Source organism: Tribolium castaneum, chromosome 5, assembly GCF_031307605.1.
Source record: "Tribolium castaneum strain GA2 chromosome 5, icTriCast1.1, whole genome shotgun sequence".
NCBI lineage: Eukaryota > Metazoa > Arthropoda > Insecta > Coleoptera > Tenebrionidae > Tribolium > Tribolium castaneum.
This window is the reverse complement of record NC_087398.1, coordinates 8,785,523-8,806,489: the sequence shown is the minus strand read 5'-3', so window position 1 is coordinate 8,806,489 and position 20,967 is coordinate 8,785,523. Positions and strand designations below refer to the sequence as shown.

Below are 20,967 nucleotides of genomic sequence, written 5' to 3'. Positions count from 1 at the left end.
GATTTGCATTTACTTCTGTACGTTCGAAATTATATTTTTTGAGCAGCTTTCCTTTTTTATTCTTAATGAGGTTTGAAATACTAATTATTTCAAACCTCATTAAGAATAAAAAAAGTATAAGTTCCTACACCCGATTCAACAACTATTAATCTATATGTGTCTCTGCGCTCTGTGTCTACTGCCTTTAGTTAAGAAAATTGTATTTCGTATTAGATTTCGAGTATATTTGTATTTGTTATATAAATCCACAAAACTAACACATTTTGAGTAAGTATTAAGTGATAAAATGGAGAGAAGGATAAATCTCTTCCGCATAAAGTTGGGGACTGCGAGAAGAGACCTAGATTAAGTGAATGAAAAGCCGAAAGGTGTTAATACCAACACACTCTAATAAGGTTTTATTCCTGGTTAAAAGCTAAGTCGGATAAAAATAAAACTTTCAGCTTTATCGCCGCAAACCCCTTACTGAGCTGAATAATAATAATAATATGAAATGAGTTGAATTATCGTATTTTCGGAGAACTCATAGAAACTGTTTTAATGTTAGCTAGGCAAAAAAATCAACGTATATGAGAAGATGGAAAACGACCAATTTTGATTGAATAAGGAGAATAAAAAGGAAGGAATTAGTTTCACATTAAATTTTGTAAGACACTTGGAACCGTATTTCTGCAATATTGAGTTCCAGATATTATACAAGTCTAGGGAAAGCGAAATAGCTTGACTTGTAGAATGTTTATGCTTTTCAAGTGTAGAGATTTGTCAATTAAATTCATCCTTGGTTTGGGCATTTAAACTTGACCATTAAAAATTCGGAACACCAGTTTTCTCAGGCTGGCACCTTATTTTTTAAAACGCACAAAGAATAATTGTAGTTTTATTTAAACTGAACTAGAGAGATAACAATTTGTTGTACAACGTTTAGTCGAAACACCATCAGCTCTGGTAGATTTGATACTAGATTGGGTATGATCTATATTTGTAGGAAGTAAAAGTGAAAACAAGTGCTACATCTGGGGCATATTTTTAGGTATCATAGCTGTTTTTTTCAATGATACATGTCCGATACGCTTGCCGACTCTTGCGCAACAACTATTATTACATAAACTGTAAACGTAAGAAAGTATTTTAGATACGTATGATGTGAAGAAGAAAGTCAGGTGCTAGTAACTGTGTCATGCTCGAAACAAGTGTTTGAAATACTTTAAAGATTTTATACCTAGGAATACTATTCGTAATTGTACATTTTTCACACTCAAATTAGTTATTAATTATTTTTCTTATTATGTTTTTTAAATATCGAACTAGACATAAAAGATTTATTATTTTATTGAAAAGCGTACCTATTTCCTGTAAGACGTACACCCACCAGCCATCACAGTGTATAATGTACACCGAAGATTTTATTGAACATGACTTCGTGATTAATGTTGTCTAAAAACATAATTAAACTAAGTTTTGGACCAGCTTGGTCTTTTTTCTTGAATGGCGTCACTGATTTGTTGTAATTGGGGATTTGGTCGTCGAAATGCAAACTATTTGTTTATAATAAAGCATACTTTGCTCCCACTCTTTATTACTACTTTATTAAATTCCCAACAAAATGGACTTGGGTTTTTTGAGGTAGTTTTTAAAAGCATGAATAGTTTCGGAATTTAATTTTTATAGAGAGAAGGATTTTATATTTTATAAAGATACTTTTCTTTCTGAACGGCAAATTATTTACCCGCTTTAGCTTATCTACTCTTCGTTATAACAGGGACTCGTCTTAGTTGAGTTTTACTGTATTTACTTTTGGATACAGTCTCATCATTGCCGACTCTCTTAAAATGAGAAAAAATTCCCAGAGCTTTCCGAATTTTTTTTTAAATTTTGAGTTAGAGTATTATTAGCTTTGCAACATTCCGTGTGTGTGTACCGTAATTTAAACTGATGTAAAAATTGTGATGAAGGATAATTTGGAGGCGGATAAAAAGCGGTCTATTAAAAAGTACAGGACTGCAGTTATCCTGCTGCTGGAGGCAATCGTGAATATCAAAGAACTTCCAATTTCATTTGGGGTTTTCAATATTGTTGATGGCCTTTGAAAGTAGACATAAAGACGATACGCGTGTTGTATTTTTATCGCTTCATTTTTGAGCTTCATTCTCCAGGCGCAGCAAGTTACGCGTAATCCGTGACATAATCCGGTCATCCGATGCAAGCCGGGAAGTCGTGTAGATTATCCGTGAAATCTACAGCTCTAAAAGAAAACACTCGCAATTTTGGGAGATGTGGCCCGTTTCTGATGTAGACAAACAAACAATAAAACCTAAGGCCGTTATGCGCGACCGACATCGCGACGTGTCGTGGCGCAGACCCGGTGTAAATACAGAATCCTGCAGGCAAAAGTTCCTGCTACGCACAGTACAGCAGGCGCATAGAAACCCCGGTTCCTGCAAAGCACGCGAGCTCTCAGCTCTCATTCACAGCAGTTGCTCCTCGGCCCTCGCAGGAATTAGACGCGCGGACGGTAGTCGAAAACACACGCGCTGAACGAACACCTGTCATGATTTTGCATCATTCGCTCAAACAACACTCTTAGACTCAAATTATTCATTGATTGGTCTATGTTTGAGTGCTTTCTGTTGGCCAACTTGTTGGCTAATCGCTCCTGCTCGGGATACTGTCAACACACTCCTGTTTCTTTACCTGCAGGACAGGATAAACGTTTGTTTAACAGGAGTAAGTGCCTTGATGTGATTACGAAAAGTGATTCTATCTTCACGTTGTCTTTTGTCCATCACTAATTGGAGCAATTTTTGCGTGCTTTGCAGCTCCATGAGTGAGGTCTGAGCATTTGTTTGTTTACATTAGAAACGGCCACTTTTTCACCATTTTCGTCTCCAGCATGACACAAAATTTCGCAGGAGCTACATGTTTTATAAAACAGCTCACTTTGCCAGAGTCTGGAGACAATCAAAATTCGTGTACCCATTGGACTAGAAATGCAGTAAAACCTCAATAATTTGAACAAATTTTTGGATTATCCAACTACTTTTTTTTCTTTCTTAATTACAATAAATAAACAAGTGAAATGTATTTTTATTACTAAGTGAATAATAAAATATACAACATGAGACTCTCAAAAGGATAATTATTTCACAGTGATCACTAAAAATATAACGAAAACAATTTAAATCTGCTTTTGTGTTTTAAATCTGTTTTAAAAACCCTTGCTCCTGGTAATTTTGGGAAAGCGAATTTTTGATTCAACCAAGAAAACTATAAAAGATAACCATTTTTTGATAAACGTTGATGTAATAGAGAAATTTAAATTAAAAACCGACGTGATTTTATAAAAATTAAATCGACTTGTTCGAGGATTTTTTCGAAAAATTAGCCATAACAAAGTACGAATTTTATGCCTTTTATTAAACGCACTCTGTGTATATTTATTTCAGTTAAAATAATTACTTCGGATAAAAGAGGCTCTACTGTATTTAATTTTATAGCATCTGTACTCCTTTAACTATTTCAACCATAACAATTGATTCGCATGTTTAAAGCAACAGGAAGTTTGGCGATTAATGGAGTGCTGTGAGTTTATTTATGTGATGTTCATTACGAGAGAAAAAATAGGGATTGATCCCTGGCTGCTATTTATAGTATAATTTGATGTAAATTAAGTTTGATTTCTTCGGCATGAGATAAGTGGCAAATGGGATTTGCTTTCGTAATGTCTTAATGTTTGTGGGCATGGGAACTTAAGGCTTTGCGGCTCCTGCGAAGCGACAATTTGTGCAAGTAAAATGAGCAAATCTCTGCTGCGCGGTTTATCACAAAACAACATCTTTCTTGCTTTTGGGCTCAATCTAATGTAAACAATTGGCACAATATAGCGTGGCTGTCCTAACTTTGGGGTTATTTTCAGGCCCGCAACAAACTCGCACGAAATTTAGTCCGGGAATATAAACAACGCACGTCGGAAACAATGAATAGCCAGTTATTATAGAGACAGTGATACCGCCTCTTTTTCTGTTCGTTAGAGCCACGGTACCCGAAATAGCACCGCACTCTTCATTAATATTAATCAAACCTTTTCCGATTGGGTTTGGCAAGAATAGTAGTGCGCGCATCTAGCCGTCGTTTCATCTTAGCTTGTTCAAAAGCAGCATGTTTCCGCGACCTACGAAGGCACATTGTGTTGTTTGAGGAAAGCCAAACTCAGTATAAAGAAACAGCGAGGTTTTTAACGGTGTGAAGTGTGAATACTTTTCTTTATCGATCAAACTATGCAGCACCACCCCGGGTCCTGGTACCTACCCTGGGGAGTTCCCCTGCAGAAGATGGTGGCTGTGCCTATACATCCAGCTGGGCCTTTACATTTGCAGCCCCCTGCCATGCATGTGCAGCCCATGCTGACTGGCCTCCCGGCGCCGCTTGCCACACTGAGGACCTTCGTTACTCAGCCCGCCATGAGGCAGCCGCAAAGAAAGGTTGGTTTTCCTTGTTTTCAACCACCAACTGGACATTGTTAGTTAGAAATTATACAATCCGTATAACGTTCTATAACTGAATTTCCTTGATTTACGTGCAACTATTGATCGACAGACATCTCGTATTGGATTCCGTAATTAGTTTGATTAATTAGGCAAATATTGAGGTTTCATTCAAATGGAAATTTGCCAGGGAGTATGAAAGATCAATCGGCAAATTCAAAATTTTCATTTAGATTAATTTGGAAAATATGTACATTTCATTTTGGACCACAAACACATCAAAATTCCAGATAGGGTAAATGATGCGTATTAAGTCATATTAAAATTAAAAAAATATGTGTATGACCAATTTTTTCGAATACAATCATTTTTATTTGAAAATAAACAACTCAGTTTTTTTAATCTCACGACCATTTAGATGCATTTTCAATTTTTACTTTTCGGAACATTTAAAATACTCGTAGATACAGCACGTCTTAGTTTGAAAGTACCTTGCAATATAGACCGTACAATTACAAAGGTTTCCGATTTAAAATTAACGGAAACAGGCGTGTAACTTGTTCCAATGCGGTGAACAACGGTGCTGGATTTTTGGTAGGTGGTATTTAATGTCTTACATGTATTTAGTATATTTGGTGAAATAAAAATAGCTAAATTACGTGTAGTTTATTAGTAACATTTCTAAGTCAAATTTTTGGAACATGACTCTGACTGTAAATATTAGGAGTTTTTAGTAGTAATTATTAGTATTTAAATTTTAACGCCTGTTAAATATGTATGTTAATTAAATAAAAGATTCCACTGCCTTGTGTTGTTAAACTGTGCACGTAGCATTCGAAGCATGTTGGATTTTATGTATTATTTGTTTAAAGCCTGCATTATTAATTAATGCTTTCTTGGCGAAAACCGTGTCCAGACAGGTCATTCTAAATTTAATGCAACGTTTAATGATGAGAGACTTTTGTAATAAATAATTTTCATTCTTCTGAATATTAAGGAAAAACTTCTGTTTTAAAGTTTTCTTAATTTACAAATTCTTGGCTACCTTAATTAGCTGCACTTGCCTTCACTTACTAAATTATTCTTGAAAGTAATGTTAATGAAAAAACTGTTCAAGTCACTTTTAAAAGGAAACTTAATTTGAATCGGACGTGAAATTTTATTAAACAATACGGTTTACTTTGTTTAAAATTATGTTGTTTAATAATAATTATTTTGTAATTTTCTTAGTCACAAGTGTGGCCGAAGTCTTATTTCGAGACGATAAAAAAAAATTTCGAATTTATTTAATTAAAATTTAAGTTAAAATATTCATATGAAAGCAAAACGCATCGATACGAGTCTTATGCACCCTCAAATAGCTTTAATTACGTACAGTTAGATGAATAGTGATTCGAATTAATTTGGAATTGAATGCTTTCTTTTGTGTTAGCTTAATTTAGCGTTCTGCTTGTATGGTTAGCTGAAAAGCAGTCTTGCTATGCTAATTTAGTTTTGTATAAAACGTTAGTTGCGTTAAATAACACTCTTCACCTTTTGAGGATCATTTTCGGGCTTAGCTGGTGCTCAGTTCGCACCAAAATTACTTTTAGAGATCTTTGGCTTTGCTACAAACGAAATTTATGCTGCATTAACGACAGCTTTTAATCCGAAAGAGCGGCTCTTTTTTGCTATTTATTGGTAGTTATTTTACCCGAACAAAGACATTTTGTCATTAATCGTATTCCAGCTCAGGACGTATGGTTTTATAATCAAAAAAAAATTTTTTTTGCTCTGCAGAATGTTTTATTATAAGTTAACTAGCCGTAATGAATACGTAAGTACCCACATACCATAGTCTGCTTTTGTGCTTTTTGACTTAGACACTTCAAATGGATTTTCTTTAAAACATGAAGTACAGATTGCTAAACTGATTGCAATGTATGTAACTGAAGTCAGTTTGTTGCAAAAATCTGTTTAGAAATACGAGTACTTAATACATTTTTCCAAATAACTAACATTCACAAGCCAATAAATATATTTTTAACATCATAGTTCTTACACTATTACACGCTACAGTTACTTGAAAATAGTCATTTAATCGGTATTATTCCGCTAACAATTCTATAATCTTTTTATACTCCAGAGGTACGTGTAGATTTTGTTGAAGAAAATTTTCTCTTGCACACAGATTGCATCAACTTTTTTTCTAGAAAAATAAGCCCTACAGAACAAACATTATCACATTGGCAAATCTTTATTTGTATTTTCTTTTCCTCTTTTGCAATATTGGATATGGGCTGTTCCATTACTGTTTGTTTACCTAAATCTTTGGCTCATGGAAACCGCTAAAACGTGCCTTATGGTTAATAATTGGTTCAACGTAATGGATCGGTTTCCAACCGAAATAAACTAACCCACGCGAACTTGTAGGTGTAAATGTGTCTAATGTTTGAATCATTAATGGGTTAATTATTAATTATATTAATTCATGTAATAAGATACGTTTTGTGCTGATTTATCATATGCGTTGTAAAAGCTCTTTTCAAATATTCAGATTTTACAATAAGAAAAATAATTGTCGAGTTGATTGAGTTGAAACAAATTTAATAATTTTTACAGAGACCGTGCTTATTCCTTTATAATATAATTGTGTAGAAGTTAGTTTATTTTTACAATTATTGCTTTTGGCTTTGTTGACTTGTTGACGAAACTAATTGGGAAATGTAGTGCATCGAGATGTTTTCGCATAGCGTCTATTCTGATTACGAGTGAAATTATGAAACAAGGATTAAATTATAAATTGAAATGAGAAATGCTTGAATTAATGCATCGCGCAATCGCTAGTCATTTGTTGATTATTATTGGGCGATGGCAGTCTTTAATGTACCAACATCGTCTCCTCTTTGTGATGACATCAAAATTGTCTGTTTTCCGGTAAATTGTTACACAAGCGCGACATTAAGATAATGTCATTATTTACAAAGTTTAATTTTCTTGTCGCGAAGGAAACTTGGGAAAAGTAAACGCTATAATTAGTGATAAAAAATTGGACGAATTTTCGTAATTACAAGACGCGAATTACCCCCTCGGTGTGAATGTTTCGCAAAATTTTCAATTCTTAATGTACCACATTGTCAGTATCAAATAAATACAATCAAAGCTGTATTTATTCTCCCCTTTGCAAGATTTTCAGTGGTAATTTAAATGATTTTGGTACTGAGCTAATTGCTTCTCGCACGCATTGACAAATAACAAGTCGACCTGAGGGAAATCAAACCTGTCGCATTTTCGAGATTATTTACCCGACTCACACGCCAACATAATTATCTGCAAGTTCTTATTCATTTATTGCAAAAATGTGTTTGGTGTTAAAGAGCATTGCGATGATAATGTAACGCAATACCTGCGAGCAATCACCGTTGGCATCCGCATCATCCGTAATTTAAGTTTTGCTTAAAGGTTCATTATAATTGAACGGTAGTGATGCAAGACTACACTAAAGAAATTGTGTAATTAAATAGCATTTACGTACATCATTTTCTACATTCTCCTCGGTTAGAGATGATCAAGGTTCACCAGAAAAGTATTTTTCATTTTGCGTTAATTTTACTATTGTTGGCATAATTGCCAGTGCAGCTGTCTGTCCTAAGGAACACATACCTACATATTATGCAAAGTTCACTTTCACCTAAAACAGGTTTCGGATTATTACCGCTTTTGAACATAAAAGTAAGGTCATCTTCTTGCAAAATACGCCTTATCTCTTTTATATCAACTTGTTCGCTGTTGTGGCCCAAGTCATTTACAAACAATACCTGTCGTCTGGGCTTCAGACCTTTCATAAAATTATTTCGGGTTTATAATTGCTACACCTGTAATCAGACTCAGCTTGATTTTTTACGTAATTACCTAATTATTTAGTTAGGATTAAAATGAATGAATGAGTGTGACCAGTTCAAGTGACCACTTCAAGTTTCTTGAACTGGTGCTGTTCATTTTTTGGTGCACACCGTGTAATAAAAGTAGTTTTGCAATATTTTCCGTCGGTTCTAGGTATCGTAATAATAAATTGCCGTCACTCACTAGACTGAAATGAAACAATTTAAATGGTTTGAAAACGGAAGTGACGTAAACCAATGACAATAATGTTTATTGGTTTAAAATAAACATTTTTCGTAGAGAATGTCAAAAAAAATGTAGTTACGTACCTCTGTAGGAAGGTATAAATGGTTGTTTTTGGGGTAGGAGCCACGTATGGGGGTAACTTTTCTAATAAAAATTTAATCAAACGCTGTTCATAAATTTCTATGATCTTACATTTTAATCTAGCTACAAGAAATATTTCAATGCAAATTTAATTTTATTGGACAGTAATTTTCCTATAAATGAAAAAAAAGTTATAAAGGAAGTTTCTTTTGAAGCAATCAACTTTATTCCCCACAGTTTTGACTGTAAAGCATTTCCGTTATCGTTAGGTGTTTCGCCTTCATAACATTTTATACATTTTTTCCAGTAGGTGCGAATGGTAAGAAGAGAATAACCGATCCTAAACCCTGCTCCTGCTACATAAAATTATCTTTTTAATTATGTTTTTAATTTGTTTTGGGGTTTCTGTGATTGCATTAATTTACTTCATTGTTTACACATACGTATGTAGGTATATTAAATGTGTGAAAATATCGTCAAAAGCGTATTGTTCTAAAACGGGAATTAATCGGATTTGTGTCAGTTTTTTAGGGTGCGTTTGAAAAAGTTGTAAATGTGAAAAGTTTTTAATGCGATAAAATACAATGCTTTTAGTTGGGAGTTTTAACAAAAATAGACATTTTACTGAAGTGAATGTCAAGTTTACTTCTTGCTAAGGATAATATGCAGATATTTATTGAAAACGTGATTGTTCAAATCGCGCCAAAATTTTTTAAATTTAACATTGTCACAATATGTTTTAAGGTCCAAGTAAAACTTTTGACTACTCGGTTTTTTGTTGTCTGTAGTTCATTTTCAAGTAAATTTAACCTTGATTGCCCAAATTAAATTGAAAGGTGGTTTATACTGTTTACAGACTGACTGCATAAATATTGCGAAAAGAGTATTGGTAAAATCATTTACAACCAAGTCACATGCCGGTTTCAGTTGAAGTTAATGAAACACATACAGCGTGTTAAAAAATTATTCAATCCATTCCCTCTCTAAAAACTTCTTTTTTCCAATGACTTCCATTGTTTTGGGCCTTTACCTGTTTAGCGTTTTTGGATTTGAATCATTTTTGCGTTGACTTAATCAATTGACTTAATGGATTTTCAAACACTCTGTTTTATACAGTTAATAATTTTGACTATTACACCAAAATACGATAGTACCTACTGTACGTACTTACAATTTTACACTATCGTACATAATTTAAATTATTTATTTAATTTACTTATTATTAAAATGTCAAAGACAAAAGCATCACCTTCGTTTATTTAATTTTCTACTTTGAAAACTGGAGTTTTTATTTTTTCGTGTAAGTATTCTCAAGGATACTTTCGTTTTTCTTATGAAAACATCCTTATTGACAAAGATTATTGGATTTTTACTGTAAAGGGCGCTTGAATTTTTAAAGGAAAGGAAGTATGTTTGGGAGAAGCTCAAGTAATGATATTTTCAGGATATGCAGGTTGTTGTCCACAGTTTTTTCCGACTGTTTTCTTGTTTTACAAATGAAATAATAAGTTTCTCGAAATCAGTAAGTTTTAAGTGTTTTTTATATGTGAATGATATCATTTTAACTGATTAACTTAATTAGTTAAACAATTAGGTACCGTTTTGTTTAAATTGATACATATTTTTACAATTCATTTATTTTTTTTATTTAAAATTTTTTTGTATTGTTTTTTGTGTTTTTAAATATTTTTACAATTACTATTTTAAACACACTATAGATGCTTTTTTTGTTATGTGGCAAGGAAACCCTTCATTAGCAAATCTACAGGCTAAATACTGAAGAATTTTTGTTTTTAGATAAGATGTTATAAATGAATGCATGATGTAATTGTACACAATCAAAATGTGTAATTTATGATTTAAACGGGATGCTATTTATGATGCATCTATATATTATAGTCACTTATCTGACAATATAACTATTGCATACTTACATCACTTCTATTCCTATTAGAAAAATATTAATCGCTTCACGAAACTATTCATCGTAAATGCGGGATTTTATAACAAAAAATCGAAAAATTATTTTCAATAGGTTCGAGTTTTGTAACGAAAATCAATCCATGGGCTTACCAGCTTAAAAAGGGGTCCAGGAGTTCAATAACCTGTTCGTTATTTGTCAAACCTACCAAATTTTGAATATGTATTTGATCAAATTAAATAATATTCCTAAATAAAACCAATTTTTTTTTAAACAAATTAAAAGTGAACATGCTTCTAAATTAAATTTCTGGTCAAAGTTGTTTACAAAATTGTAAATTAGCATTATTAAACAATCTACGATTGATTTTTTGATAAATTTCATAATCGTATATCACAGTTCAGTGACGTTATATTACGCTGTCCACCACGGAAGTGCTTATTTATTTAGGTGGTATCATCATGATATGTTTTTGTGGTGCCAAATAAAACAGAACATGACGAATTGCGTTACATACATTACTCTAATCATGCTCCAAAAATTATAGCCTTGAATGCCACTATGTAGGTATTTTCCTGCAAGTCATAAAGTTTATTACTTCTACTTCATCTTCATGTCCTGTCAAACTAATTTATAAATAGCGAAATGTCGTGAAAAATGCACGCGTTCCCGGTATTCGGATACGTAATTTGCCATCAGCATTATCCATTTCAGTTCAAGATCTCATTCAATTACCAACTTTATTCTGCACAAACTCGTTAATTACGTAACGAATAATGAAATTATGAGCGTTACATCCTCATCACAATCCTGTATCATTGCCTTGCTGTAAACTGTTTTAAATTGAAATGATGCTCTGTACAATAAGAACAGATCACGTACTTAATATTCGTGTTTACGGTAGCGTTGCACCAAATTTATCGACAGCAAAATTTGCATTTCATTTCGAAGAAAATTGAAAACTTTTCGCACGCGGGCAATTGGTTCTTGGAGTAAAGCGTAGAAGTTGGTATGGCAGTGTTTAATTTTACGTTTCGATTGAAGCGATTTTTTAACAACATGAACAATACGGGTAAATTAACCATAAATTAACCATATTCGAGCACAATCCACGCCACTGACCTCTTTGATGAAAACCAATTTACCTCCTACAACCAGTATCCCATTTACATTTTCCGTTTCAGTAGCGCACTTCAAATTTTTAATGATTCTTATCTCGAAAACAGTTACTCTTTAATTACATTAATAACGTTTTCGACATGATTGTGAAGATAATTGATACGAAAAATGTGCTTTTTTTATTTCGCGTAAATGTGAAGCTTTGTGTTTTCTTATTGTATTTTCTCTCATTGATAATGTTGGTTATTGGGAGCCCCAGATGAAAGAATTGATTACTGCAGCCCAAAAGCTGCGAATCATTTCGTTCGAGTTCTCATTTATGTTTTTATGAACGTCAGTAATAATTTTCGCGGTTGAACATGTGTTAAATTAAAAGGTGTAGGTAATATAAAATCATTTATAAATAACGAAATGGTGGGATTTATTACGTTTGGGCAAATTCGCCTCTCGTACCTGCATGTTTAGAGTTTTTTAGGATCTCTGTTCTAAAAGTAGCATTAATTCTTCTCAACTTGAGCAAACTTTGTTCTGACTGAATAATTAATGTGGACATCTACGATGCAAATGAATTATCAATTTGAATAATCAAGATGAGTCTAGAGTAGTAACCCACGTATATCATCTTTGATAATTATTATTTTAACAACTTGTAAGCATCCAAGTTATTATGAGAGTTACGTTCCGACTGAATTATGAAATGTGGAGCGTATATTTAACACAGGAATCTTATTTTAGACCAGGATACTTTCGGTCAAATTATTTTATTTACTCTAATACCAAACACAGTTAAGGGGCCGATTGCTCAAATTTTGTTTTTAGTTATTTATATTAATTAAAAAGATTACCAAGATTGTGGTTTTTGTTTTCAAGTGAAATTTGTTTCTGCCAATTAATTAGGTTGTCTGCGAAACTATCGACCAAAAATATAGCTGCATTGCAGTTTATTTCACATATGGAAAGCTTTTATACCAGAAATAATATATTTACTTCTAATATTCTCATTTTAATTTAGTTTAGTTTGCCCTATCCATCAATTTTCTTTACCCATACGTTGTCATTGTTGTCGAGGAGAGTTGACCTACTTTTTAGTAGGTCAATTTTAATCAAATGAATTATTGCAGGGTTGTTAGTTATTACCGGAATTTTGTTTACCTAGTATAATTTTCTGTCAGGATATTTATTGAAATTACAGTTTTTTTAAACTTACGAAAAGAAATCGTTCTTTGTATTTCAGGAAATGTGCAGGAGTTAACGAAAGTTTGCTGTTAGACTTCTAAGATTTTTATTTTCACACAATTGATAAAAAATACAATGATTTTGGTATTTGTCACTACCTGTCAAGTTTTTGATTATTCTATCGAGTTCAAGTTTTGAAATCAATTCTTTCGTTGAAAATAAAAATTTTCTGTTTTCTGTTGATCTTGTGCGACATGCTCTAAAGAGTACTGTTTTTATTTTATCAGCTTTGTAAGATAGAAACATCCGATAAACAAATACAAAGTGATGAGAAATTTGTCATGCAGAAGGCAAAGTTAATTATACATTTCAACGGTAAGCTTCTGAAAATTTAATTTAAAAGCGGAGATGTAAAGATAGGCGACTGTCTCGACAAATTTTAGTAGAAAGTTTTTGTAGTAATTCCCTGCAAGCGTGTTTGCCCATTATAAGCTTTCATATGCAAGGTAAATCTCAACAAAAACTATGTTTTGGCTCCTGGTTTATCATAATTTGCAAAGAAGTTGCGGAGTTTTCGGTTTACCTAAAAGGTTAGGCGGCAGAAGTATATGACAGAATTGAGAAATTTGTGAAAACATTAATGATGCGTCAATGTGTGTTCGGTAATCCTGGAAAATTGGACCGTAAAGTAGGGGATTGCACAAGAAGTGCCGTATCAACATTTTCTAGCACATTTATACCGAGGCTTAGTGCTGCAGGTCTTATCGGCATAAGTGCATTAACATAAAATCGAATATAAAGTATACACCCGGATCCAGTGAGATAAATTCGTATTTGAATTCCAAAACTCGTATATTTTGTCGCAGAGGGGCATAAACTAGAGTTCAATGTTGTGCACTAATTTAGATCGAAGCCTCTTTTTGGATGAGATTAGGGTCCACATTCGTAGTTTTTTATTCCCTCGAGGCTGCAAGCATATATTCACGAACCAGTCGGTCGGAATACCAAGTATTTTTTATTTGAATAATTTGCACACAACAGAAATGGAGTGTGGAGACTCGTGTTAACGCATGCCAAGTTTAATTAAAACTAAAATGCTGGCAAATTGTTTTCTATTTTTTTGTAGATTTTTGACTTTGTTAGAACGTGCTTTCCTTAAACTTGTCCAGCTTAAAACATTTGCCGAATAAAAGCGACCAGATCGTTGACTGCAAAAGTTTACAACATACACTTATAGGATAGATATGCGGCGGTTAACACATACGTAAATGGATAGTTAGCATAGTTTTTGTAATTTTCAAGGTGACTTAATGGGAAGATGGTAACGTGCGTTATAATGGACTGAAAATTTCCGCCAGCCTTGTTATTCATGACATAATCCAACTAATGTGCAATATTATTAATTACAATTCTTAATCGGTGGTAATGTTCTAATTTTGAATTTCATTAATGATGAAATCCTAATAGATTTTAATTGGAGTAAGACACTTTGACCTAGCCTATTAAGAATTTGCATTTTGTCAATAAAAAATTAGTTACTAATTAGGTATTTTTTCTAGCTTTTTTTATAATTTGCTTTCAAATTTCATTACCTAAATTGGTAATACCCTTAGTCTATTATGTCCTAATACTTTTAATTGAAGGCCGACCGATGAATAACCATTACGTGCCATCTCATTAAATGCCGAATTCTGTTAACAATAATTACAATCTGAGCAATGAAAATCTGCGGCACCAAACAATCAAAAGCGCTTAGCCTTGAGCTTTAGATTCGTTTGACTTTGCATTTAAAACCAAATAAAAATCGACCTTGGGTTGGAAGCATTTTATCTTTTTTACAGCCTAGATTTATGAAAAGGAATTATGTGTTATTATCTGTTTTTAGTGACTTGTTAAAATATACCTATCTGTAATTTAATATAATTACATTCACATTTTGAAAATTACATAAATCAGCGCGCTTCTTGTAATTTGCACCTTTGTCATTAAAAACGACGCATTATCCGAAAAAAATACATTTTGATCGGAACGAATTTTGCAGTACCATTTATTTTATTGAGCATAGTAATGCTTCAACTGTAATTTATTGCTGAGCTGTTTGTTTTATAGGTAGTGTAGAATATCTCATACAAAATTTATAAAATCACGCATGGATTTGTTGGGAGCTATTAACGCAAAGGCTTGAAAAAGTAAAAGTTTTCAGTGATGCTCGTAGAATTGACATGCAGGTCAATGTTAAGTAGTGCTACCGTGTGATGTAACGGCCACGTAATTCTTATGTAGTCTCGCTTGGACGACTTTTCAATAAAATGTGTTTTATTATTTAATCGGTGCTTCTTTGCCGGATTCCAGTTTAAAATATCATGGGCTATAATCGGTTAATGCTCGGTTTACCATGTAATTACCTAATTAGATTACAATTTGTTGCTGCTCTGATCGTCTAACGTTATAAATACAATTAATGTTCAGTATATTGTATTTTTTTTGTTTCGGGTGTTGAGTTACATGGATAACTTAAAATAAAGCATTTTCTAAAGGATTCATTTGTAACGACTGTTAGAAATATTTGAAAACTGAAATTATGTATGTATGTTTGGTAAAACTTATTCAAATTAGATTAAAACGTAGGTAAAAATTTAATTTAATTTTTTGTAGTAAGTCATCTCTCATCATTATTATTACAACTTAATTGACACAAATTCGCCAACCAATTAATTTTAAACGCTAATAAAAATCTGTTACGTCAGACTTTTTTCTAGTTCTTTGAAGTGGTAATCAGATTTATTAGAACTTTTGGTAGTCGTATCAATTTTTACGATTTCCATAAAATTTATAACTTTTTCAAGCAAAATGTTTGCATACTGTTAAAGATTCATACCATGCATGTAACTCCTCACGGATAAATATTATAAAATAATTTATTCTTGTGCTGATATGTTAATCTAACCGACATATAACTATAAGACGGTCGCTTTATACAAAATAGAACTAAAGTTACCACACAAAGGATATAAAAAATTTATACATATTACAATGTGTTTTTAAATGATTTTCATGTAGTTGTCTGTGAATCTCCTATGTATATCAGAATAATTTAAAAACACATTGTACTTTGTTGTGGGTATAGACGTAATTTACACACAAAATTGTTGTAATTTTAACATGAGTTACCATTCTTGGTTTTCTATAAGATAGATTTTAGCCTAAAGCAAATGATCTACAGAATTGTACACGTATATGCGGAGGATAAATCTTTATGCGGCTTAACTCTATTGTCGAATGTAAAACTACTGCAATAGGAAGTGGAGTGGATCGGTCCGGTCGTTTGAAGTAAACTTTTGTGATTTATATAAGGTGAGTGAAATATATCTTTACGTTGAGGCAACAAGTTTAAAAAAATCATTTGTCATCAAAAATGTAGGAAACAGTCATTATTTTTAGGTGATAAAGACAATTGAAACAGTTGGGTAAAAGAACAAGATGCATTTATCTCGCTTAATTTAATCGTTTATGTTTTCTTGCGTGGAAATGGCAGTGTTTTAGATGCTTGTGGCTGTATGTCGTCTTCACAATAATGCACATGTGTACGGCCAATGTTTTGGCACTAGTTCAGTAGAGTTAAATTGGTAACTAATATGTTGTATAGGTACAATTTTTGTGTTATGTAACAACTAAAATCACTGCACCAAACACCAGTTTATCTGTGTCACACATATTCTATAATTCCACCACTTCGTGGAGTTAGCGATTGTTGGAATTCATCAGATCGATTTTCATATTTTTGTCCAAATCATAACGCTGGTTTTGTATTTGTTAGTTCAGCTTTTTGTTGCAAAAATCACATTCTGCTTTTTCGCTTGTTCCACAACAGAGATTTGAATGCAGTTTCCGATTCAGCAGGAAGTTAGATATATTCAACATCACCTACTGTTATTGTGGCAGGCGACATTTTCCGTTATGTAGGTAAATGAACCAACACAACTGAACATTTTTTTTGTAAATGTGGTGATAGGTATAGCTCTTGTAGATTTCTTGGGATAATGGCTAAAGTTTTAGTCCAACTAAGGACTCACCGTAAATCAGTTGGTAAGAAATGTTGTAATGACAACCAGTTTAATATTATAAAGCATTCGGCACAGTTGACGAGGGAAATAAAAAGCCGCATGTCGAATTGCAAGAAGATATCTTTTATTCATTAAGGATACTTGTATGGCTCTACGTCTGTGATTGTGGACATAAATCATTTCTATGGGCAGATCTCTTATCTTCATCGATTTATATAAAACAGGTGCATCATTGGATCTAGCTTTGCGCTATTGTTACCAAAAACTGCTCCTGAGGCAGCTGAGTCAAGCGTTTTTCACCGAAACAATTTTTTCGGAAAAATTACATATGTGCGAAAGCAGAAACTAGTTACAGGGAAACTAATCTTTTTTAATTTTCTATACGTGTTTTCTGTTCGTATATGATTTTTTAAATGGCATCCTACTACTTCGAATAAATGAATTCTTAATTAAAAAAAAGATTAACAAAAACGCAAGCAGACCTTACTTATCATTTGGACTTTTCATGTAATCACGTATTCGAAAGTTGTATGTACTTGTACCATACGAGTATTTCAGGAATTTACGGTCAGTTGATTACGATTGTTAAATTTTATTATGATTGTACGAAATTATTAATATTATTCAAGATTGTTTTTATTAAAGCGAAATAAACCTGGACATTGCTTTTAGTCCCTGAATGTACGTACATTATGCTAATTGTTTCAATAAATACTAATACAGTATGTTTATTACTTTAATATTACAAGTACATAATTAAGATTAACGCAAAGTTAGTACTTAGTCAAGCTATTAACTTTTTAATAAATGGACTTGTCACAAAGCGCTTTTAAGTTCCTATTTAAAGAAACTTGTAGGGGACAAGGCATTGCTCCTGCGACCAAGGGTTAGCCGCATGTTTTAATATTTTATTAGTGTTTTTTGAAGTGCCAACAACTCGCACTTAGTTGTATGTTGTGTTTTGAACATACTATTTCCTTCTTTCAACCTTTAAAAATGGAAAATAAAGTTATCCTAAAGGCACATTCCTTTGATATTATTTTTTGCAACCTTAGAAAGACGTACGAACGTTTACAGAATTTGTTATTTTGTTTGCGTTTATTAGGCGTTTTTTTAAACTGTGTTTTATGAAACATTTTGTCTTGTTATGTTTATATTTTATGAAAACAATTTTCCGTTCTTTTTAATCAAAAATTTGATCGTAATTTACTACACAGTTTGCTTGTTTTAACACGCAATACTAAAGTCTCATAAGCCTTTAAAACATCAACAAATTATGTACAGTATTAGTGGATGTATCATCAGATAAAATTAATAATTTATGTTGGCGGGGTAGGCATTTTATTTTCAGGGCGCTGAAGGCTATGGCGAGAATTTCCGTATTAGGGTTGAAATATGTTTGTGGAGGTATCGGAAGAAAATGGAATAATTTAGAATAATGCTTCAATTTCATTTTTCAATTAAATTGCACTATTGGATTTCATATTTGGATGTTACGTTTTACGATAAATTCTCCGCAAATCCGGTATAATTGTCATAGTGTAAGCTAACGCCATGTTCAACCATAGATATCATTTTCGATTTTTTACATTTCTCAATGCCATTGTTATTTTAACACAATGTAGCTGCAACTTTGTATTGTACTATATTAAATAAATAGCTATCTATCTATTATTACCTATTTATTTCATGAACAGTATTGTTTTTGGACATTTATTTTAACGAATTACTTTTAGTGCTGATAATAATAACGTTGCTTTGACATTGTCTTAAACTCGTGGACTGCCCTTGTGGATGACACTGGTGTCATAAGAACCGGTAGGAAATTCTGTTTAAAAATAGATGTAGTCGTAGTATTGAATATATATTTATACCAGAGGGTTATTTTTTGAGTTCCGACGGAGTCGTAAATTTAAAGAAATGCCAGTATCGAGACTTTTTTATTTGAGTTAAAGTTCTGACAATTTTTTTAGTTTAATCCAAATGAGAAGTCCATACCTTAAAGAATATGGTTAAAGTTAAGAAGCGTATAAAATTAATGAAGTAACACTTTACTAAACACTTTCGTTCATTTGTGAGAACGATTTGCCGTCAGGAAATGAATTTACGTTTGTTAAATGAATAAAATAGCACTGTACAGCAATCGGTGTAATGTTGATTGCCTATGGATAATCATAACGATACAATCATTTGATTCGGTTTAACTTTTCTAAGGTCGCCTGTTTACTTCAAACAAATTGTTGGTTTTAGTATTATTTTTTAGAAACAAAAAGGACAAACTTTTAAATGTAGGTATACCTAGTTTGACCACATTGCCTCCGTATTAAACGCTGCCAACATCACATTTTTTTGTAACGTCTTTGTTAAGATGAAACAGCTGAAGCTATTTTAGAATTTAGTAGACGATTTCTTTTAACGTAATTGTTGCGCTGTGGTTTTGGTGCCTTGTTTTTCAGGAATGTAAATTAGTAAACTTTATCTTTTAAGGTTGGCCAACTATTTCAAATCTATATTTTCAAACATTGTCCTAAGATAATTAAGTTTTTGGCAACGGTTTAATAGAAAATGTAATAATAATTGATAAAATAGTAATTCAATAAAAAGTTTAGATTATTTTTAAAGCTCTGCTTTTCCTGTACTGCATTGCATTGCATGCCCACTGTTTAATCGAGCTTAGTTGAAAATTTCTGTTTCCAACAATCCATTAAAAGTTTAGATTATTGCGCTGTCGTCATAGAAGAAGATTGGGCGTTGGATGTTCTATCAAACTCTGTTTTGTTATTAGTGTTGGGCAGTTTCAATTCTATCTTAATCAAGCCGGTTAAGTTGATTATAGAAGTCACAAGTTGTATCTAATTACTATTGTTTGATGGAAGTATTGTGGTGAAGAAAAAAAAGGTTCAGTCATTTTATTATCAAAAATGTTCTGTACAGGATTATTTTATAATTGCACACAATCTGACGTTGCCTGTCATGTCCTGCACATATTTGAATAAGGAATTATAGCCGCTGTCACCACTGGAGTGAACATTTTACGCATTCTGATTTATCTTGGGACAGCAAATAAGTTCACCGGCTATAAAACCCACAAAATCTTTTGCGATGCTGTTTGAAGCACTAGGCTCTTCTCTGTTCAAATTAATTTCCACAATACACATGGGTATTCCCGGAAAATGACTAGCTTATTATGTTACCGAAAAAAAACCTCATGATGTGATACGAGTATGTATGCAACAAACACGTTCTAGTTACAGTCGATCTATTTTAATAAAAAAACTGTATCCTCAATATTTGCTTTCGACACTGTTGACTAATAAGCTCGTATAATTTGTAGCACCCGATTTATTACAATAATTAACGAAATTAGATTTTAATTTGACGGTAGGTAATTAAAAGAATTGCTTTCGTTGTTCTTTTCCAAGGTTATTGGTACTTTAATTTTATGCTTTTTATCGGAAAGGTAATCACTAATCAGTTTGGTCTTTAGGGTAATTTTCTCAGCAAGTGATGTCCTTACCTTGACACCTTTCTCATAATGCTTCCTTTTTATGCATATTTGTAGAAATAAGAAAATGCTGAATTGTCAAACGATCCGTGAATTTAACTTACCAGGATTTTAGGCAAATCACGGAGTAAATTTACTTCAAGATTAATATTTTATATCTCATTAACTGAAGTTTATGTGCAGTCCTCTAAAATGTAGTAGTAATATTTTTATACGAGCACCTTTTTTATTTGGTACAGGTGAGTCCAGGGGTATAATTTTCTTCGGTTGGACGTGTTTTGTCTCTGAGCGACTAATAAATCTGACATTCTCGACATTCGAGATGCAGTTATGAGTCCCTACAGCCGTACTCAACTGGTTCGTTGTATATTTCTTTCAAATCATTCTTCTCACATTTTAAGAACTGTCTTAATACGTTTTTTTAAATTGGACTATATTACCGAAAATTCAAAGAATCATTACTTTAAGAAATTTTTATCTATGCTATGGGGTGTTTTACCTAGGATTTAACAA

At 32.5% G+C, this 20,967-nt stretch overlaps 1 protein-coding gene across 5 annotated transcripts in view; it reads left to right on the top strand.

Annotated features, from left to right (window-relative positions):
* Window positions 1–20,967, top strand: part of LOC661795 (uncharacterized) — a 93,637-nt gene that overhangs the window by 19,309 nt on the left and 53,361 nt on the right. The window contains exons 1-2 of one of the 5 annotated variants that reach the window (XM_008195091.3): window positions 2,457–2,724; window positions 3,914–4,478. The exons of the other annotated variants lie outside the window; for them this stretch is intronic. Of the exons in view, the coding sequence (XP_008193313.1) occupies window positions 4,275–4,478 (204 nt within the window). The 5' untranslated portion in view covers window positions 2,457–2,724; window positions 3,914–4,274. Of the gene's footprint in view, window positions 1–2,456; window positions 2,725–3,913; window positions 4,479–20,967 lie in introns of those variants that run through there. 5 annotated transcript variants of the gene reach the window in all.